Source organism: Amblyomma mixtum, chromosome 8 (assembly GCF_055824585.1).
Source record: "Amblyomma mixtum isolate Tamu chromosome 8, ASM5582458v1, whole genome shotgun sequence".
Lineage (NCBI taxonomy): Eukaryota > Metazoa > Arthropoda > Arachnida > Ixodida > Ixodidae > Amblyomma > Amblyomma mixtum.
Window position 1 is genome coordinate 33048891 of NC_143019.1, and position 22610 is coordinate 33071500.

The 22610-nt window shown below is 44.9% G+C and overlaps 1 protein-coding gene across 1 annotated transcript; it reads left to right on the plus strand.

The window, feature by feature from the left end:
- Positions 1-1792: 1792 nt before the first annotated feature.
- Positions 1793-21694, plus strand: LOC149331940 (uncharacterized). Its single transcript, XM_089555615.1, has 5 exons — positions 1793-2012; positions 13325-13454; positions 18343-18488; positions 20338-20470; positions 21336-21694. The coding sequence occupies exons 1-5, from the start codon at positions 1964-1966 to the stop codon at positions 21592-21594; spliced, it is 717 nt and encodes a 238-aa protein (XP_089411741.1). The 5' UTR covers positions 1793-1963; the 3' UTR covers positions 21595-21694.
- The last annotated feature ends 916 nt before the right edge of the window (positions 21695-22610 follow it).

Sequence of the window (22610 nt, forward strand, 5' to 3'; positions counted from 1 at the left end):
CTATGTAGACGTAGTGAATGTTTAATGCTTCCGCACTGGTTAATTCTCCTGAATCCGAACCCCTAGGCAGCTGAGTAGACGTTTTTTTTTTTTTTAGAAGTCGTCATCGCTCAGAAGCTATCAGGCAGTAAATATTGCACGCTTAGATTCTAGTAAAACTTCTTTCAAGGCAGTTTTTTTTTCTGAATGCTACAAAAATTTACTGAATCGGAGCAAGACACGCGCTCTTCATATATTTCTGTCCTTTGCCACACTTCCGGGAAAGCGGTGGCCGCCGGTAAAGAATTCGACGGTAAAATATTAACATGCAAACTGGTTTCAAGGCGTATACGGAAGAGAACGGCATTGAATATTAACTTGCAGTGTCTCTAGTTACTTCACCAACGTTTCTTCACCACCCACGACCACGGCGCACACTGTTGCAAGGCTGTTGACGTATTAACTTCTTGCATGTATAGACTCAGATCATCCGATTTTCGTAACACCAATTGCAGTCAACTTTAGAACTCGCATCTCGGTTTGGTCACGCCTGCTAGGCTCAAGGCTCGTGGAGTGCATACGTTTATGAGATCCATGCCTAATTGCTCTCCCAGATCGCCGGAGAGGCAACGGTGAATGCATGGTGGGCTATAGCGGTAGTGGCAAGGTGGTGCTGATAAGAAGCGTGTCCCTAATTGCTTATTCGCTGCGGCAAACAGGGAAGTAGCTAAATGCCGACACGCTACAAATTTCATGCGGAAAGTGACCGGGAAATCTGAGATCAAGGTGTACAGAGAGGATACTGTAGAGTTGGGATGAAGAAGGTTACTGCAAAACCTAGTCGACCACCCCTTCTTCGCTATACGTACATACAAACAAGGCTCTTCGGTGTGCTATGGCTTCTAAGTGATATGTATATAGCCTTGTAAACGTTTAAACAATTATTTTCGTTTTTTTAAACTCTAGTATATTGTGTGTTGGCTAATGGTATGCTTATTTTGTGTCCTTTTATAATTAGTATGCATTCAAAAAGATAACTTTATATTCTGTATCATATTGCTGCATTATACAAATTACAATGAGACCAGGAATAAAACCTCACCAACCGCTCGGCCTCTAACCATACGGCGTTCTTCGAGGAAAACAAGGAGAAACGGGTACACTAATATTTGCGCCGGTCTAGTCACACCGCGAGCTCTAGAAACTGGAATATATGCATCGGTGTCGAGGCCACTGTCTGCGCCAAACTCGTAGCCGTGGCTTTGACGCGAGGTAGTGCCTCCACTTTCACCGCCGAGGTCAAGTTCTTCACTCATTCATCTTAGTCCGCCACTTATGATCCATTCCCGTCCTCTTGAAATCGGCTTTGAGGGGACGGACGTTCAGCTCTGTAAAGCGAATCCGGCATCAAGTGCCGCTGTAGATCGTGACTTCGAAATGCAAATTGACGGAAAGAATACGCCGCCAATAGTAAGGTAAGGCAGCTAGTTACGTCGAGGAGTGCCGCCGATATCTATATCGTTGCCAACGCCTGGTGAGCAGGTAGCGTACCTCGCGCTGACGAATCTCTCTCGCCACATGGAGAGGCGTTCCTCCGTCCCCTACACGTGTCAGGGTCATTCGTGGATTGCCTCTTTTTACATCAGTAGCTCGTGAACGTGGGCCACATTCAGAGGGAAAGGTGTATACACTCTCCTTACAACCTAATCTCTCTCTCTCGTTCTGTCCTCCTCATTTTTGCACTTTAATGAATGAATAAAATGGGACTGCATTGCTTCCATGATGCTGTATGAGGCCTAAAGAGCAGAGGCAAAGTGGGAGGACCCGAATCTATTCTTTCCCTCGCTCTGTGTCACCGTTCGGTTCTTGCAACTCCTCCTTCCCCCTTCGACACTGTTTACGTATGGAGAGGGGGGAGTATTAAAGTGTCCGTGCGTGCTGTCCCGGCCATCACTTCTGTCCGGATACCGTACCACGAAACACGATGGCCTGTAGAGGTAGAATTGTGATCCTGGTGGTGGCGTCGGTTTTAGGTGAGCCCGTTTTGTGCCTGTCTTCGGTTTGCTTCTTTGCTTTTTTTTTGTTTTTACTTGCTTTTTTGTTTTTACTTGCGTGACACTGCGCCGGTGGAACTCGTGTACCAGGGCGACGCTAAATGCAGATTCCAGCTACTCATTTGACAGCTACTGTAACGATGTTTCAGTAATATATCAAATCGCTCAGTATGGTCCTGCGCGGTGGCATGGAAGAGTTAAGAAACAGCCTGGAGGGATTAAACCGTGGCGCTGCTTCGACTAGGGACTCCAACTTCTTCGATCACCTTAAAGCACGTGGAAACGCTGAAAAAAAAAACGAATAACTTGTGTGTAGATAAGCGGTTTTGTTCATCTCTACGAAAAAAAAATGTGCATACAGCTCTAAATGTCATTTGACTCTTATTTATTTATTTTCCGATTTATATATTGATTATAAATACAAAGCCCTCATTGGGTATCGCTATAGGGTTAGGACGGGGGGGGGGGGGGGTGAATTGCAAACAGTGCGGCAAAATAGAGATTCCTAAGGAAAGCAATAAATCGGATTAAAAAAAGCAATCAAAACAACTACTATCCCAACCGAAAAGTTAGAGCAACACATATTCAGTAAAAAGCATAAAGTTTCTATCGAATATTTGTTGCACAAAACATAAAGCAATGTGTCGTAAGTATGTCCTAAAACAGATGCATGAGATACTGCCTATAGCAGATGAATACAAAAGCGCGTACAATACTTTTTCCGGGAGCCATGCCCAACATTTTTGGATAAACATTTTGAATATTGCAAAACTGTAAGGCAGTGCACGATACAGAAATATCGAAGGTAATATTCTATTCTTCGGATGTGCAGCAAAATCATTCTTTTATTTTATTTCCATCGCTCGCATCGAGCAGTTAAGAGGGCGATAGACACGTTAATAGCGAAAAAATTCAAGCCTGCCGGCGAGGGATCTGCGGATATATTGATAGCTATAGTGATAATACCATAGATAAAAAAAATGCGCTCAACCTTTATCCTGTTCAAAAATGGTTTTGTCCAGAATAATTAGGTATGTTGAACCTTCCGTTGTTCGCCGTAGGAATGAAAACTCAAATGCATTTTTGCGACTTTTGTATGAACTGAGTTTTTAATCTGTCTCGGCATTAACGCATGTAACTATTAGATGAAATTATTAAACATATATTAAATATCTCGATTCTTTACGGCACCCTTAACCTAGCCAACTCTCTCCATGTGCAAGGGTTCTGCTACGAAGTGAGCGGGTCAAGACGGCGTCTAGCTAGCCGCAAACGCTGGCGTCCTTCAAGGTGGCCGGTTCTGTCCCTACACGAATCGTTAAGGAACGTTTGGTGACCCCGTAACAAGGAACGCTCTCCAAAGTCCATGGCTTATTTATCCTAAATTGCCCGTAGGTACAGGACCTGACCGCTTAAGGATACCCGCCGCGGTGACTCAGTGGTAAGGCGCCCGTCTACCGAGCCGGAGTACCCGGGTTCGAACCTGAACGCGGCGGCCGCGTTTCGATGGAGGCGAAACGCAAGAGGCGCCCGTGTGCTGTGCGATATCAATGCACGTTAGAGATCCCCAGGTGGTCGAAATTATTCCGGAGACCTCCACTGCGGCACCTCTTTCTCTATTTCTTCTTTCACTCCTACCTTCCTCCCTTCCCTTACGGCGCGGTTCAGGTGTCCGCCGAGATATGTCAAACAGATACTGCGTCATTTCCTTTCCTCAAAAACCAATTTATGGATCAGGCACTGCAAAACTGTACGGAAAGTTCCGCGCGTATTAATTATCGCAGGTCGCAAGAACTTGCTTGCACCCTACACTTTGTATCAAGCGCGCGACATGCTTTATTGCACATAAAGCGAAAGTATAGGTAGAAACAATAGGTCTCCCTTGCGTGCCTGCTTCTGTAGCATTGGTCGTGACAGAAGTGTCCGTCTTCCCCGATGTAAAATGTGTCCTGAAATCTTTACTGTGCAACTGTCAACAATCCACTCTATGTTCCTCATTATTATTGATTGTACATTTATTATTGATTTTTACGTATTATTTTATGCTTACTCAATCGTTTATTATTTACTCCGCTTCAAGCACTGTCCATGACTAGGCGTAATAGATTAAGGCAACATCAAAAGTCGGCCTACTACGAATTCTTTCCCGGAATTAATTTTGCAATCAGCTTCTTCGGTCGGCCGTTTGTGGTAGCGTAACCGTTCGACGTTATAATCTAGGCAGTGCGTCTTTTCTTTTTATACAAGTCGGAAACACCTTTCCCACGCTCACACAAGAGCGAAACCTGGGTTTACCGCCTCCTAAGTAAACATGCAAGAAAGGCGATATTGAAGTTTTGCTTGTTATTGGGTTAGAAAGGCGTCTTTTCTTCTAACTTTTTTTTTTTGTTTTCGTTGTCAGTGTGCGGTTTCCGCGTCTAGCACTATACGTAAGCATGTCGTTGTTGTTTTCCGGGAGTCCTATAACGTATACCCGCTCTGAAGGATCGACCAAGAATTGGTAGGCGAAGGAAGGCTAGAGAAAAACATGTGAAGCAGGTAAGCCTTGCCTTATTCTCCAGGCCTATCTACTGGTATAGCTGCGAGAAAGGGGAATCGTTGAATTATTAGTAGGCAGGGTTAGGTTGCTCAACAAATGGAGTCTACACTGAACCTTTTATAGTTTCGAAATCGATCTTCCCAGGTTCATCCTGCTTGTTCTCATTAATTAAAGTTTCGCACCCGATGTCAAAATAAGCGAAAAATATCGATGGTACCACTTGTAGCAGCCCCGATTCTATTAAACGGCATATTGACGCTTCAAGGACGAAAAATGATTGTATTCGTAGTGTTACAGCAAAATGCATCGTCCGCAGCTGCTTCTAGGCAATGCAAAGAAAATCGCACAACCACACAGTTTCAATGGTGGTTAAATAAAAATACAGCTGTTACTGTGTGAGCCGACGCTATTCTTGCCCAAGGTGGAGCAATATTGTGTCTTCGAAACACTTTGTGCCAAATATACTGCTATTTCTTGGCAATAACAACACGTGCACTTTGCTTGTGACTTCCTGAAACCAACGCAAAATCAAGCTGTCAAATGACTGAGCCTTTATTTTCGAACTCACATTAAATCTTCCAATATGCTGTGTTTTGTTTTTGTTTACAAAATTTTGAGAGTTAAACAGTGCTCGAAGACAGTGGTTGGCCCAATAACCCAGGCTAGTTGCGGTTCACAGTTGCACACACTTGGTAAAACATTTATAGCATTGAACAATTATTGCTCAGTCCGGAAGCATCTACTCGCCGACCCGCCTCGAGTCCTCAGTGGCTTTGTTTTTCGGCTGCTGATCTCAAGGTTGTGGGTTCGATCCCGGCCGCGGTGGCATTATTTTATCGAAGTAAAACACAAAAACCCCAAAACCCCCATGTTCGGTGTGCTGTCGGCTCACGTTAAAGAACTACAGATGGTCTATAGTAACCTGGAGTCCAATGCAACGGTGTCCGCAATAGTCGCTGCAGGGCGTTATTAAAAGGCAACAATATAAAACGTACCTTCTAGCGAAATACAACAGAGGAGACATTGAAAAAAATTACATCCTATAGTACGGCAGCAACAGAAAAATATTGACAAGATAATCAAAGTGTCGTTTAGACGTTAAGCAGAATATCATAAGCTTATCTGGCGCCCTAGAATAAACTTCGTTCCTAAACATTGCGCGTTTGGCGAGTCGCAGTTAAGGTTTCTCTCATTTCTGATGTTAATAATTGGTAGCGTAAGCAGACTGATCGGAAATGAGTAATTCTAGCAGGTAATAATTTTATCGAGCGTGATTCCAGGAAATTGATTCCGGTCTTCAATGGTCGACTGAAAGTTTGAACAGTTATATTTTTCAACTGAGAGCTTTAGCGTGCTAAGGATCTGAACAAAGCGACACATTTTCTTCCTCTTGATGCCGAAAACATACAAAAAAAAAAATTTTATTGCCGTTGTGTTTACGCTTCGGAGCCGTACGTGCCTCGAGGCAGTTATAAAGACACAACAGGCGACTCCATGCTGCCGAAGTCCTTGGCCTGTCTAAAAGCGCGCGCCGGATTCGCCTCTGGCAAGGTTCTCTGGCACGGGTTGTACATCGAGCGTGTGTTTACGCTTAAAAGTGCCTATTTATTCTGCTATACCCAACTGCTGTCTTCAGTTCTGAGAAAGTATAAATAACTGCCGCTTCTCTCAGGGGCAAAGGCTGCAATAATTATTAAGCCCCTGTTTAAGAAAGTCACACTATTAGCACCTGATTCCTGCGAATAGCGGTTTTAGTGCACGGTGTAAGAAACAATGGCCAGAAAAAGAAACGGTCCAGAAAAGGGCAAACTGAAGAAAACTGACACCGAAAACAGACACCGCAGCAAGACATACATGTCAGTCCATACAGAGAAAGGAAAAATAACGCTCACCAGTACACCACTAGTATAGACCATTCATGACAGAGCTTAGACATTAAAGAGAATTCAAAGAAAGTTTCAAAAGTGGGCATGTATTCTTTTACCTAACACTCTGAGGCACAGCTGCAAGCTTTCATGTTCTGAACATTCAAAGTTATCGACTGAATCGCGTCGACTCGTGTGCGCGGGAAACGTATATCAATCGCGTCGGTTGTTTACGTCAAGTGAACTTGAAGTAGACGCCGTAGCGAAAGTTTTTTAATATATGCAGAAGCTATCACTAAATCAAGACCCGATACAAAAGAAGCTAGTATAAGCATAAGTGATAGCAGCGTCTCCCGACAGCAGTTGATATCTTCACTGAACATAAATAAAAATATGAATGAAGTATTTGAACCCCAGGTGACATGCATATACGGCTGGAAACAGAACATTGGCAGTGGCTTAGCTCGGCTATGCCAGAATATACGTAGCGAAAGCAAACGCAACGACGAGGCAAGCGGTGTGACGTCATGCCAGATGGCGCGGCGAGCGCACGGCGTCCGCCAGCTGCGGCGGTTGCTAGGCAACGGCTCAAGGTCGCTCTCTGTGCCTCCTCGGAGCACCGCCACAGCGAAATCGCAAGTTCGTTGCCAATGTAGCTTTCGCTACAAAAAATATAGTATACTCGCTGGCCCGTGGGAGTATTAAACAGGAAAAAGGATTTCCCGGTGGACGGAATCTGAGGCATCTTGGGAAACGACGCAGCCCGCTTAAAGCACGGCCATAACTCAGTTCTGCACTTGCCTATAAAAAATCACTCGCTAGGGAACATAGGCCACTGCTTCAACAAGTACAAACAAGATCCATACACACATCATTAAGACACCATATAGTATAGGATTTTCCACAGTGATTGAAAATTGTGATTGAAAATTTTAAAATACGCTGCCCTCCTTTTTATTGAATTTTCCGGAGTCGAAAATGTTCGTTGCCAGAATCATGAAGAAAAAATTGGCGTGGTTTTAGCGTAGTTAAAGCGAGAAGACGTGAAGAGGCATGTGTTCTAGCCTCTTTGGCTCGTGCTTTTTCTTTTCTGGGTAGCCGGCACGTCTGGCGACGATATTAGTTCGACAGTAATATTAGTTGATGAAGATGACGTTGTGCAACGCATGGCACGAGAGTGTGTAGCAATTTAACACGGGGCGTGATCGGCTGCGGCGATAGCATAGTGACAATAAAGAAAAAAAAAAGCGGCTATAGCAGAGTGCTCTCGTGCATTGGCCAGCGAAGCTGCAATGTTCGCGCCGCTGCGGGTTCAAAGGCCAGTTGGGGCAATATTTATCTTCTTTATATTATTTAGGTTCACAAGATCCGTTCACGGTCAGGCTACATCAGTGAAACGGCTTCGGCAGTTCTGGTCGTGAAGTAGACCTTTTCCTCTGAAATATGTCGCAGCCTTTGGACCAGTGTGACAGACTGCAGCGATAAACTGAGCCCACCAGCTAATTTCGATCGAACACCCAAAATAAGGATTACAGCTACACTAAGACAAAAAACTACGTGTTAGAAGCCCTGTGTGTAAGGCATACCAAGATGCCGACTGCAAAATATATTGATAGTGATTACGCAACGGCTGAGTTTTTATTTCTTTTTTTAAAAGCAGCAACCTGAGATCAGTTAACTTATAAACAGTTAAGGGAACGTTAAAAAGAACGGTAAGATGGAGTTGTTAAATTTCTATTCAAAATAACCTGTACCGCGTTTTTTTTTGGTAAACAAATATTTTCGTTTTTTTCGTATGTGACGTAGAACCTTAAATGAGTCGACTGTAATTAAGTTGTGCATAAATTTAGTTCTAAAATACAATTTTCGCAGAAAGCAGTATCGTATATGTCGTATATGTATTACCTCGGGCAAGCAACATAATTTTGGTTTCAAAATGATCGACATGATCATGGCACGGCAATGAGGCGTCAAAAAATGCGCGCAAGTAATTAAAATTCATCACTAAGTTTCTGGAAAAATATTCTATATGATGTTATGGTGCTATCGAATTACAACTAATTATGCGCTTTCAAATGAAAGCAGGCGATCTACTCAGGAATGTAGTGGATATTAAACATAGAAGATTAACCAATTTTTACTGCCTCCTTCAGTTCGATATGACGGGAACCTACAAGAGCTTTTTTTTTTTATCCGTCAGAAGAAGTTTCTAGGCGATTATTCACCAAAGCCCTCTAGAAGGCTGATTAAAGGGAATATTCACTTCTAAAGGCCCATTAGGAGTATTCGAAGAGATTCATAAGTACATATTTAGAAGTCTAATTTTTACTCAACATTTTGAGAGCTTTTCTAGGGAACTCTGAGGCTGTAGTTCTTTTTCGTTGCTTTCGAAAAGTGTCTTCAGAACTACGTGCTCCCATGAGAGCGTTTCTTGCATTAGCGGCACCCCTATAACTCCAAAATTTCCACGTGGGTACATGTTTTCCTACGGGGTCTCGTTTCGAGAAAGACACCTCATAAACTGAGGCCTAAGGGAGGCTCAACTGCAACACCAACTCAGAGAAAAAACATCAGTTCTTAAGTAAAACCGTAATCAGGAAAGTCAGAAACAGCTGTGTCATTTAGGGCACAAATGGACATAGAAACGGAGTGGAGGCTTCCTTATTTTTGCTCACGAGTGTACGTACTTCAGGCAATGAATCCGTGACGATAATGCTAGTGCGTGGCCGTCGTTACAGCGTCCGCAGGTTGTAGAGTTAGGCGGAGCTCATGCACGTAAGAGTACCAAAAACAAACTCAAAGTTTTTAGATGAGCTCTCTCTTTCCGGAGCATGTTTCCTGATAAACCCCACAGTATCTTTTGTAGACTGTTATGCCTAATGCACGTGCTGAAAGGGTCCAACATTCGTCATTTCCTTACTATTGCTTAATAAAATAAATAAAAAGTTAAACTGTACAAAGAAGCCCAGAGAAACTTTCAGGAGCTCACACAAATTTTTGACGAAGAAGTAGGGAAAGAGAAACAAATGCCAGACATTATGGCTTAATCAAGTAAATAACAAAATTTCACTAGTAAAACTGATTCCGGAGTAGTGGCAGACATACAGACACCAGGACACTTTTATAGAAATGGTTGGTTGCAACCATGGAGGAAGGAAAACTAAGGAGAGGCCCTTCGTATTCCCAATGCATTGCGAAAACGTGGCGGAAGTGACGTCAAAATTTAGGCTTAAAAAGTCGGGCCACTAGCAACGTTGTCGTTGTTTCTAAGAAAACTCGGGCCACTAGCAACGGCGTACGGCGTCGTTAGCTTCGTTGTTGCTAGGGGCCCGAGTGTTTCTCGGTGGCGGTGGACGGGCTTTCGGCACGGTGTGTTCGGCCTTGCGTGTTAAAGTCTACATGCCTGGCGTCGTGACGTTACGCACGCATCTAGGATTGCTTTCAAATGCGGCAAATAATCGCTCATTTGATATTTTGTTCCTCAAGCCTGGTGTCGTTACAGGGAGCGATCGATGCATTGAAATGAATCTCGCGAAAAGGTTGCACTCCGGAACCGCGCTTCGACACGCGAAGAAGCGTTGATTGTTTTGATCAGCGAACTTTTGCACCTCACCAAACAGCACAGAAACATGAAGCCGCTCTCGGCGATGCTGAGCTGCGTTTCGAAGGCCGCACGGCGGGTGTACGGTAGCCCGAGGAGGATGGTGAGCGGCGCGCAATGTCGTCTTTCTTCGCCTGGCGTCGGAAAAGGTTCACCGCACCTGTGCGCCGGTCTGTGTCTAGGTGCGTGTTTGCGGGGAGGGAGGTGTAGGAGTGTAGCGGCGAGCGGCGCGGTTTTTTTGATACCTTTCTTTTACGAAGCGCTTGCGAGCCGCGCGCGATACCCGCCCCGTAGCTCGGTGGAGAAGGCAGATAGTGGGGAAAGCCGAGCCAACTTCCGGTAGCGAGGCGGCTTCACAAAAAGTGACGTCAGGGCCTCTCCTTAGTTCTTTCCTTCCTCCATGGTTGCAACCTTTGCGCGTAAGAGATGTACAGTCTTTGCCAAAAGTAACCGGGCAATGGTGGTTTGTTTCTTAGCCGTGAAGCGAAGAAGTTATGACAGCCCTTAAGCTCTGAATATGTGTAGAGTAAGGTGAACCCTTTTCCTCACGTTTTGACACCTTTCGGCCTTCAGTGCTGCCGTAAAGGCTCCTTTATACGGTCGAGAAGCAAAAACCTGTTGCTAGGTTACTTTTGGCAAAGGGGGGTACTTTGCACTCTGCCGGTCTGTCAGAAAATAAAGCAAACCACTATGTGAAGCATGCTAAAAAGAAAACATAGAAACATCTTTATATTCTCTTCAACAAGAACTGGAAAACAGTTATCGCGCTTTCACATTGAACGCATTTATTTTTAACTATATCTTGCTTATTGTAAGATAACACGCAAGATTTTCTTTGTTTCTTATGACTCCTAGAAGTTAATGTTTGACACTAACAAATTTCTTAAATCCGTACTCGCACAAACGCAGCCAAACTTACGCAAACAAACACAAATCTAGTCTTGTGTTCGGCGCATGATAGCCTGAGTAGGTTAGATGCCATACAGTTCAACTCAACAAGAACGCAAACACGCTTCTGCGTGGTAGTTCTAATTAGCAAGGCATCACAAGTCAATAAAAGGGATCTGCTATGAAAAGGATTTTAGCAGCGCATTAGGCGGCGCCAGGTCAGGATGGGTAAAGCTCACGCTTCGAAGAACAACAAACAGTGAGACAATGAGAAGGCTCATGCGCATTCTGTCCTCCTATGAGGGCCGACTGCACCCTCGACACGAGACACGTGATGCCGTCACCAGCAAGCGTAGTGCCACCACCTGCAAGCGCCAAGCAAGTATCGCCGCCACCATATGTGGCGCATCGCACAACCGTGGAGGGCTGGGAAATGCTAAGCGCCCCTCGCACATTCTACTAATCGCTACCTGTTGCATTCATGCAAAGAAGAAGATAACATTTTTTTTGGTAGTTGGCGCCTTTGGATGCCTTATACAGAGGGTATCTGCCCCTTTTTAGTCCTAGAGTAGTTGTAATCCTTACTTCATGTCTTCAACCAAATTAGCTAGTATGCTGAATTTGTCGCTGTAATCTGCCACACTGGTTCAATAGCTGCCAAAGATGTTTCTTCGTGATTTTGGCAATTCACTATTTGATTCCGTACAATCCACTAAAATATGTGATGCGGAAGTGGGCAGCTTATTGTAAAATTTACGTGTATAGGGTTGGCTCTGAGGAAAACCATGTATTGTATTTCGTCTAAATGATGGGCGTAGGAATCTTGTTTGTACTTCGTGCATTAGAGGTCCTTGTTCTCTAGTCAGTGATGTTTGTGTAGACGATACTTAGCTGAGATATAGCCTTGGTTTTAGTGGGCTACATTTCTCACGATGCGCCAGGTTCCGCTCACCAAGAATGTTTTTTCTCGGTTCAAAACTCATACGTGTTAGCGAGTTTGCAGATTTGTTTCGAAGCAAATGCATATGAATGGGGATGCAAATACATTTTCATTCTTTTTATCTTGCTCACTGACTACATTAGCTGCTATCGGGAGACGCTGTAATGACTTATAGTTCTACCGGCGTCTGTCGAATCCATGTGAGATGGAACTTTATCTAGTGATGGCTCATGTATATATTAGACGGCTTCCGTTATAGTGGCTACTTCTGCTTCACTTTGTAGTTGCGTTTCTTATCTGTCAATGACCCTGTTCATGACTAGCGTGTTTGCGTTGTCTACTATTGCTATGCCGAACTGGTCATCACTTAGACTAGAGATAGGCTGAATGTTGGGCCTGTTGGCAATGCATGTTCAAAGGCTCACTACCAGCATGGAAAGATGCACAAAGAACTAAGAATGGCACAGAACATGTGCTGGACTAAAAGTTATAGCTTTTATTCAGATCAGGCCGCCGAGCAACAGCCACGCATGCGCCAGCCAGGACAGGTTATCTATAGGTATGATAAATAAAAAATCAATTTCCTTCAATGTATGCGCTACAGGAAGGCCTCGAAAATTTCGTAGGCCTTACTTGTTTTTTCGTGGCCAGGTAAGCGTGACAGAAGAAAAAATTGACTGTGGTTTAGCTCTGGGGTGACGCGAGAGCTCCGACGAGCCGCCTACTTATACAGCTGCGACACCTCTCCCCCTCTTCCCGCCATTGTTGAGATTTAAGCCCCCGTTGGTACTGTTTTCTTTTTGGATTGAAATTAGGGCCTCTGCATTTCACATCTGGTCTGTTAGCCTGTGCAGACCATTCCGTGGTGTGATTGGTTTACCCAGGATGGATGTTGTTATTTTGTAGCAAAAGCTACATTGGCCACGAACTTCCGATTTCGCTGTGGCGGTTTTCCAAGGAGGCACAGAGACCGACCTTGGGCCGTTGCATAGCAACCGCCGCAGCTGGCGCGCGGCGTCCGCCAGCTGCGGCGGTTGCTAGGCCACGGCGCAAGGTCGCGCCATCTAGCATGACGTCACACCACGCGATTCGCCACGGAGCCCCCCCGTTTGGTATGGCGTCACACCGCTTGCCTCGTCGTTGAGCTCGCCTCCGCTCGCCTCGCCAGCCGAAGTGCGACGTCGCTACCGAAATGTCATTAGACGAAACTGCTTTCGCTAAGTATACCCTGGCCTACCTGAGCTAAGCAACTGCCATTTTTTTTCGTTCGAATGCCTCCAGTCTAGCTATACCTTATATGAGTTATTAAAGTTCTGGTAAGGTATATGACGCCTTAAACATGTTATTGCTATCTGATCGATGAGCTGGGTGGCATCGGCCTTCTTTAGCACTACGCAATGAAAAATTCACGCATTTGTGCCTGTCCTCACAGTCACAGAGACCCCATTTGTGTTTCAGGTGCGTGCCAGGCTCAACTGAAGGAAGGCTGCAAGATGGAGACGCTGCGGGCATGCGGAGATGACTTCGTTCCCTACTTCAAGAGCCCGCACCTCCACGAGTCCGGGCAGGAGTTCGACGAAGGCTGCGCGTAAGTGCAACCGTATGCCGGTCATGCGGAACACCGGTCAAGGAAATGGGGCGTTTCGGAGAGATTCTGAGAAATGCCGCGCCTATCTCATAAGCGCCTGTCTCATTTGCTGTAAACACAGTAGTGTCTGTCATTACGATTGATGAGGCCCTCTTCACCATGTCCAAATCTAAGTTCCTAAAGACGACTGCAGGACTTTTTTGATTGCGAGCTGACGATGATGAGTTCCAGTCTAATGCGACTCAATGTTTTTATTGACTGCCTGAAAACACAAAAAAATTACGTCCACACTTTGGCAACTAAAGTGTTGAGAGGCGAAAGCCGAGGACACTATGCCGTGACGACTTCCGGGGGATATGACGTCACACCGTTCCCGTGGCTATATCGATACCCAAATTGTACATTTTTCGGGGATCTTAAGTGTTACTTACACATAATTACACATTTTTTCATTTAATTTTACACAAATCCGACGTTTTTTCTGACCATTCTGTGCGAATTTTCACTATTCCGTGACGTGACGACTTCCGATGGATGTGACGTCACATTGTTTTCGTGGCTATGTCGACGTTCGCGCTATTTCGACGCAAAAGGCCGCTTCTGTGGTAATGTGAGAAACTGGTAAACGTCGACATTTCCCTCATTTCACATTGTTACATTGTGCAGAGTTCATGACGAGCCACGCATTACAGGATTAGGATATCCATTAGTATTCTGCCTCTGTGATGAGCATAATTCCGTCATCTGGACAGACAATTAGCTCTCACTCCCTGCATTACATATCCTACTCAAGTCCATAGCCATGCTCCATCATGCGTCAAATTCTGTAGATACCCACGGACCTTTACACCCTCCACAAAACATGCAGATATCCGAATCAATCTGCAAGCACTGCAACCTATGTACCTCACATCTTGCTCTCGCATCATCTCACTGCTGAATAATGTACGTCCGCAAAATATGGCAAGATACAAAAAGGACAACTTATCACCATTTTATGGTGTGGTAAACGGAGTTTAACATCCCAAAGCATACATGGGAATGGGAATGAGGGGCTCGTTATAAATATGAGAGAAGCCAACAGCCACAGAAACCAAGGAGCACAGGGGATTTTTTTTTCATTTATTTTATTTTTTTGTGGTGTTGATCAAGTAAGAATATTACAGTCGCTTAAAGCTAATTGATTAGAAAAGCAGAAGAAAAAACAACCACATGCCGCCGGTGGGATCCGAACCCACGACCTCCGAATTACGCGTCCGGTGCTCTACCTCTGAGCTACGGCGACGGCTGTCAAACCTTCTGCTTTCGGGGTTATTTATGTTTTACAAATAACCTAACCTTGAGAGTGTTCATCAGCGCCCCCCATGTTCGTAAGCGGCGGACGTGGAACGTCCTGGGTTACCGCTGGTGTGACGTAGAACGCCATCGAACGGCGAGGGTGGAAGCTGTGTGAGAACCCTCTTATGCTTCCCATGGCATCAAGGCTGCCAGAACCGAGGCCCTCGCTGAGCAATTAAGCAAACAAGGGAATGGGAATGAGGGGCTCGTTATAAATATGAGAGAAGCCAACAGCCACAGAAACCAAGGAGCACAGGGGATTTTTTTTCATTTAATTTATTTTTTTTTGTGGTGTTGATCAAGTAAGAATATTACAGTCGCTTAAAGCTAATTGATTAGAAAAGCAGAAGAAAAAACAACCACATGCCGCCGGTGGGATCCGAACCCACGACCTCCGAATTACGCGTCCGGTGCTCTACCTCTGAGCTACGGCGACGGCTGTCAAACCTTCTGCTTTCGGGGGTATTTATGTTTTACAAATAACCTAACCTTATGCCATAGGAAGCATAAGAGAGTTCTCACACAGTTCCACCCTCGCCGTTCGATGGCGTTCTACGTCACACCAGCGGTAACCCAGGACGTTCCACGTCCACCGCTTACGAACATGGGGGGCGCTGATGAACACTCTCAAGGTTAGGTTATTTGTAAAACATAAATACCCCCGAAAGCAGAAGGTTTGACAGCCGTCGCCGTAGCTCAGAGGTAGAGCACCGGACGCGTAATTCGGAGGTCGTGGGTTCGGATCCCACCGGCGGCATGTGGTTGTTTTTTCTCCTGCTTTTCTAATCAATTAGCTTTAAGCGACTGGAATATTCTTAATTGATCAACAGCACTAAAAAAATAAAATAAATGAAAAAAAATCCCCTGTGCTCCTTGGTTTCTGTCGCTGTTGGCTTCTCTCATATTTATAACGAGCCCCTCATTCCCATTCCCTTGTTTGCTTAATTGCTCAGCGAGGGCCTCGGTTCTGGCAGCCTTGATGCCATAGGAAGCATAAGAGGGTTCTCACACAGCTTCCACCCTCGCCGTTCGATGGCGTTCTACGTCACACCAGCGGTAACCCAGGACGTTCCACGTCCGCCGCTTACGAACATGGGGGGCGCTGATGAACAGTCTCAAGGTTAGGTTATTTGTAAAACATAAATACCCCCGAAAGCAGAAGGTTTCACAGCCGTCGCCGTAGCTCAGAGGTAGAGCACCGGACGCGTAATTCGGAGGTCGTGGGTTCGGATCCCACCGGCGGCATGTGGTTGTTTTTTCTTCTGCTTTTCTAATCAATTAGCTTTAAGCGACTGTAATATTCTTACTTGATCAACACCACAAAAAAATAAAATAAATGAAAAAAAATCCCCTGTGCTCCTTGGTTTCTGTGGCTGTTGGCTTCTCTCATATTTATAACGAGCCCCTCATTCCCCTTTCCTTGTTTGCTTAATTGCTTAGCGAGGGTCTCGGTTCTGGCAGCCTTGACGCCATAGGAAGCATAAGAGGGTTCTCACACAGCTTCCACCCTCGCCGTTCGATGGCGTTCTACGTCACACCAGCGGTAACCCAGGACGTTCCACGTCCACCGCTTACGAACATGGGGGGCGCTGATGAACACTCTCAAGGTTAGGTTATTTGTAAAACATAAATACCCCCGAAAGCAGAAGGTTTGACAGCCGTCGCCGTAGCTCAGAGGTAGAGCACCGGACGCGTAATTCGGAGGTCGTGGGTTCGGATCCCACCGGCGGCATGTGGTTGTTTTTTCTCCTGCTTTTCTAATCAATTAGCTTTAAGCGACTGGAATATTCTTCATTGATCAACACCACTAAAAAAATAAAATAAATGAAAAAAAATCCCCTGTGCTCCTTGGTTTCTGTCGCTGTTGGCTTCTCTCATATTTATAACGAGCCCCTCATTCCCATTCCCTTGTTTGCTTAATTGCTCAGCGAGGGCCTCGGTTCTGGCAGCCTTGATGCCATAGGAAGCATAAGAGGGTTCTCACACAGCTTCCACCCTCGCCGTTCGATGGCGTTCTACGTCACACCAGCGGTAACCCAGGACGTTCCACGTCCACCGCTTACGAACATGGGGGGCGCTGATGAACACTCTCAAGGTTAGGTTATTTGTAAAACATAAATACCCCCGAAAGCAGAAGGTTTGACAGCCGTCGCCGTAGCTCAGAGGTACAGCACCGGACGCGTAATTCGAAGGTCGTGGGTTCGGATCCCACCGGCGGCATGTGGTTGTTTTTTCTCCTGCTATTCTAATCAATTAGCTTTAAGCGATTGGAATATTCTTCATTGATCAACACCACTAAAAAAATAAAATAAATTAAAAAAATTCCCCTGTGCTCCTTGGTTTCTGTCGCTGTTGGCTTCTCTCATATTTATAACGAGCCCCTCATTCCCATTCCCTTGTTTGCTTAATTGCTCAGCGAGGGCCTCGGTTCTGGCAGCCTTGATGCCATAGGAAACATAAGAGGGTTCTCACACAGCTTCCACCCTCGCCGTTCGATGGCGTTCTACGTCACACCAGCGGTAACCCAGGACGTTCCACGTCCACCGCTTACGAACATGGGGGGCGCTGATGAACACTCTCAAGGTTAGGTTATTTGTAAAACATAAATACCCCCGAAAGCAGAAGGTTTGACAGCCGTCGCCGTAGCTCAGAGGTAGAGCACCGGACGCGTAATTCGGAGGTCGTGGGTTCGGATCCCACCGGCGGCATGTGGTTGTTTTTTCTTCTGCTTTTCTAATCAATTAGCTTTAAGCGACTGTAATATTCTTACTTGATCAACACCACAAAAAAAATAAATGAAAAAAAATCCCCTGTGCTCCTTGGTTTCTGTGGCTGTTGGCTTCTCTCACAAAGCATACATAGTAATTTTATGTTTTTCAGTTGTGTTCCGGCTGACTACTGGCTTCTAACACTGCCTTGCACTACTTTATTCCAAACGAATAACGCACTGCCACTCTTCTAAGTCTTAAATTTCATAGTTTGAAGTGATTACTTCACCGTTACTGCCTTCAACGTAGCCGTTTTATTCTTTCATAGCAAAACAGAAGAAAAAAAATAAAAACAATGTTGCCACGTTGGCCTAAATTATAAGCATACTTTATTTCATTCCTGTAACTAACCTAAACGCACGCTGAACAGCAAATATGCTCAGGCTTTAAATTTTTTCAATTCTCACCCGTTCTACTGAAAACTCTTGAATATTTCTCTTAATACTCTAGTGAGCAAAGATCCTTCACACTGCGTGCATAATGCTCGGACATCGCAAAGAGGAGGTGCGAGGTTCGAATCCCTGGGCGTTCGGGCTCCCAGCAGTTTCTAATGGGTACATACTTTCCCCTGACCTGGTGATCGGCTTCTCAGGGGCTAAATGCTTGGAAGAGGGGCCTTTCATACCACCTTGGGAGACGATAGCACTCCGTGTCATGGCGCTGTTATGTTAAAGCAGCCGTTGCGCTATTAAAATTATCATCATCATCACAAGGCTTAGAAGGTACTGCTCTGAATGTTGTGCCTGCTGCTTCCTTACTGAGCTGCTGTGTTTCCATTTCAGCAAGGACAAAACGCAGATCCCATGCACCTTGAAGTTCATTAAGGAATGCACACAGGGATTGTCCCAGGCTGCGGCGCTCGTATCTGTGAAGGCCCTGGAGGAGAACATCGAAGCCGTTTGCACAATTGGCTCGGAGCAGTACAAAAGTGAGTCAGACGCATTCCCTTTCACCTTCCAGGGGTGGTGTGGTAAGGGATATGAGAACACATTTCTTGTTAGCCTTTTGGTATTGCCCTACGTTTAAAGAAGTAATACTGTTTTCAATGTACACAAACAGCGTCCACTGAAAGACGTTGTACCGGGAACTTCTTTGGTTGCGCCTACTTTCGGGCATCATCAAAGTTCGGACTTCGAAAAAGTTCTGCTCTCCAACCCGCTCCTGAAGTCAATTCGTGCCATGACACCGTGACACATGTCACACATTCTTGGAAAAAAATTTTGAATATTCAAATATTTTAAGGTTATGTTAAGAGAATACTGAAGGTAATTGTACATTCTTCTGATGCGTAGAAAAATATTTATTTTAAAGTACTTCCACCGCTTGCCTCGAGCAGTTAAGACAGTCATAGAAAACCAACGGAGAACGTTTCTTACGATAGCAAAAATAAAATACAACACTGGCGACGGGAGGTCTGCAGATATATTGACTGTCATAGTGAAATCTTGCAATATATGAAAAAATTGCGTTCATAAACACTTTTCCGTTGAAAAATGATTTTGTTCAGAATTGTTGCATACCGACATAAACAACTATGTTATTCCCACATCGTTCCTTTAAAACAGCACTTATTACTGTTATGTACTTAGTCATCCTCCAGATGGCTTTCGCACGACTTTTAGGGTTCATGCATTTGGACTCGCTGTACAACCTGCTGTATGCCGGGAGGTTAAGGGCCGTTTTTGTTGTTTCTAGTCCACCGAAATGTCAAAACTTCATTTACGCACTACATCCAGAGCCGATGCGATTAGCCTTCGTAAAAGGGCAAAAAAGGCATCGTAACAGGAAGAGATACGATACGATACGAGACATCTGCAACCTGGAACCGTGTACTCACAGCCGATTCGAGAGAATATATCATAAAATGAGGGCTAGGGCGGAAAGCAGACACCTCATATGCATGCAAGAATTCGGAAAAACAAATCAGACGGAGAAGCCAAAGACATATATCATCACATCTTATCTAAATATGCGCTTTCATTTTTACAAACGCTTATAGAGGCATGGCTTGTGCACTCACTCGCACTTCTTTTGATGTAGAATCCCTGGACCAACCCAAACGATGTCGTTCTTATGCTCTATTTAGGATCTTTGTTTTTTGCAGTATCGATTCGTATAGCTTCTTTTGTTCTTCGTCACAGGCTTTACAATGGTCCGCTATATGAGAGCCTATACCGTTTTACTATGCATTATTATGGCCATCTAGATGATGACTCACACATCGGCCAGTTTGGCCAATGTATAATTCCAGACACGTTCGCGGGATCTGATAAACGACATCCACCGCACGCGTCACAAACAAATACATTAGTATTCTTGGACATCCTACTTCGTTCATTTGGTGGCATGAGTTATGCAGCGCAAACAACAAAAAGTTTCCTTTGGGCAGGAAATCCTATACGTACTTTGTACTTCATTGCCGCTTGCTTCGAATTATGCCCAAAAATTTTAGTATAAGAAATCACAACTGGCTTAATTTCCTTTCTTGGCAACTTCACCATATGTGTTGTTTCGGTTCCTGTGCCGCGGCCGGGATCGAACCCGCGTCTTTCTGGTCAACAGCCGAACACCATAATTACTGAGCCACTGCGGCGGATATCTCTTCCTTTCTGCAGTCTTTTCTGCGTTTCGTCTTTTTTACGAAACCATGCACCATCTAGCTCTACTTCGAGTGTAATACTCTGTGATTACCGCAATTAGGGATACGCCTAAATCAAACCAGCACTCAAGCGCCTGTGTTTCCTGACTGATAACTTTGTTCCCCTTACACTGTGCAGATTACCAGGGGCTGATCAAGTGCATGAACTCTGTGGGCGACAAACTCCACAAGTGCGTCAGATCTTTCCACGACCTACTGGAGCGGGCCGTCGTCAAGGGTGCCCGAAAGGACGTCATTCCCCAAACATGCTGGTCAGTATATTTGTGCCATGCCATAGCACGTGCACTAAAGAAAAACATATGCGGATGTATGAGTGCTTGCCTGCGTGCGTGTGTGGGTGTGTGCATGCGTGCGTGCGTGCGTGCGCTAAAAAATGATTTCGATGCTGCCACATAAGCCAATCACCTGAAATCCCTGCAGTTTTGAAAGGACTTGCATGTTCTTGGAGGAACGGAAGAACTTACAAAAGGCAGTTACATCACATTTTTCAATGCCGTACGTCAAGGCACCCCCTCGCTAGTTGGCCGCTCTCTCAGTGTGCTTGCGCATGCGCAGACGAAGATGATGCCGAGGACCCCGTTGCACCCAACGTTACTATCGGCTTCACCATCGGGCCAAGTCTCCAAGTAGTTCTTGCGAAACCGTGTAACTTGTGGCACATTTTTTTTTTAAGTGCAGCTCGGATAGCGTATGCGCCTGTTAAGCTTTCTTTACTTCGTGTGCATTCTTACTAAGTTGGTGACAATATCAGGTCACTGGGTCACGAGGCAATGGTGCGATACGTTTGTTTCCGGGCCCTGGGGACTGTATGCTTTTGAATACACATACATGTCTCCTAACTATGAATCTTTACCCACAGCAACGTTTGTGTGTGCTGAAGGAAATTTTGAGGATATGAGGGGGTTGCTCATGTACGTACGAAGCATGCAACTAGACAAGGGTAGACATGCTTTGTTGTTGTTGTTACTTTCATAAAAGGAATTAGGTGAGTTACCTTTTATTTAGTTGTCATTAAGTAGAACAAAGGTCAGCGTGCTACAATTCAGGTTGTTAGTCAAATATATTTATCGCTGTGACACTTCTTTTTTTGCTGATGGCATTTATCACTAATCGTAGCGCCTACCATGACACGAGTGACTGCATCTCCAACGCACTAACACCTTGCGAGAGCGTCGGAGCCAAGGCTTTCATGATCAGAGTCATGGAGCAGATGTTCGGAGAAACACTCAACCTGGTCTGCGGCCCGCACAAGAAGGGTTCGAACGCATGCAAGGCATTGCCACAGCCTCCACGGCTCGGTCCCAACGACCGCCGGATTCCCAACTTCGTCGAGCTCACTTTGGGAACATCCAGCAACATTGGGCGAAAGAACTAGATATGTGTTCGCAATTATTCCTGCCAAGATGTTTGTGATGTTTGACTAGAATATGTCATAAGTGTTTCATTCATAGCTTTGAAAAGAAGTGACCGAAAAAGCAAGAAGAAAGAAAGAATTCCTAACGAGATGTGAGGAGGTAGCACATGAGCACTAACTTGCATGAATCCTTGATTTTGTGCCTTCAAAGAACTTATATATATTAACAAAGGCAAAAAAATCCAACTAATTTCCGGTTGATTCGGCTGCGGCCGTTTATAATTTAGATGGCAGCTTCTCGTACACAGAAGTGACTTCTTGACGCGATTTTGTTCCTTAGACAGTGACAGAATCTGCCGGCCTTTTACATCATGCGAACGATGCCTTGCCATTGACGAGTAAAGTGTATCTGTCGCTTACTATAAAATATATCAGCATCCTTCGCGCAAGAACAGAAATATACAAAAAGATTTAGGTTTTAGCCAAAAAGATATGTTTGAAAATACTTTTGCAAAACGAATCCAATTTCTGACACCCCAACGTAGGAAGAATGTCCAGGCCTTGTGTTAACAGAAGAAAAAGGTCAAAAAGAAACTGCCAACAACTAAGGAGAAGCACGTAGTAATGGTTTTCTTACCTGTTTATCGGTGTCTTGCAAGAGGATATGAAAAAAAGTAAAGCAGGCTCCAAGCCTTGTTCTCTTCTTCTAAAGGCAAAAGTTTATCGCCTCGCTTTGTCGTGCGTGTGTGCCTGTATGTGTAACATTCATCTGTATCGAGTGAAAAGAGTGTACCTAAGATTTCAGAAGCCAGAAAATCATTATTAACATCACATTTGAAAGAAAATGTCGAATTAAAGGGCGCGTTGATACTTTTTGTTCCGCCAGTCTTTCCCGTGCATGGGAAGCAGCTATTTGTCCAAGTGTTGGGAAGTGTACATAGATTGTTTGCTAATAAAGTCAACTACGCCAAACTTTCGGTCCCAATCGTTTTGTCTGGCACTGGAAAAGCGAAGCAAAAGGTTCAATGTCTTTCAGT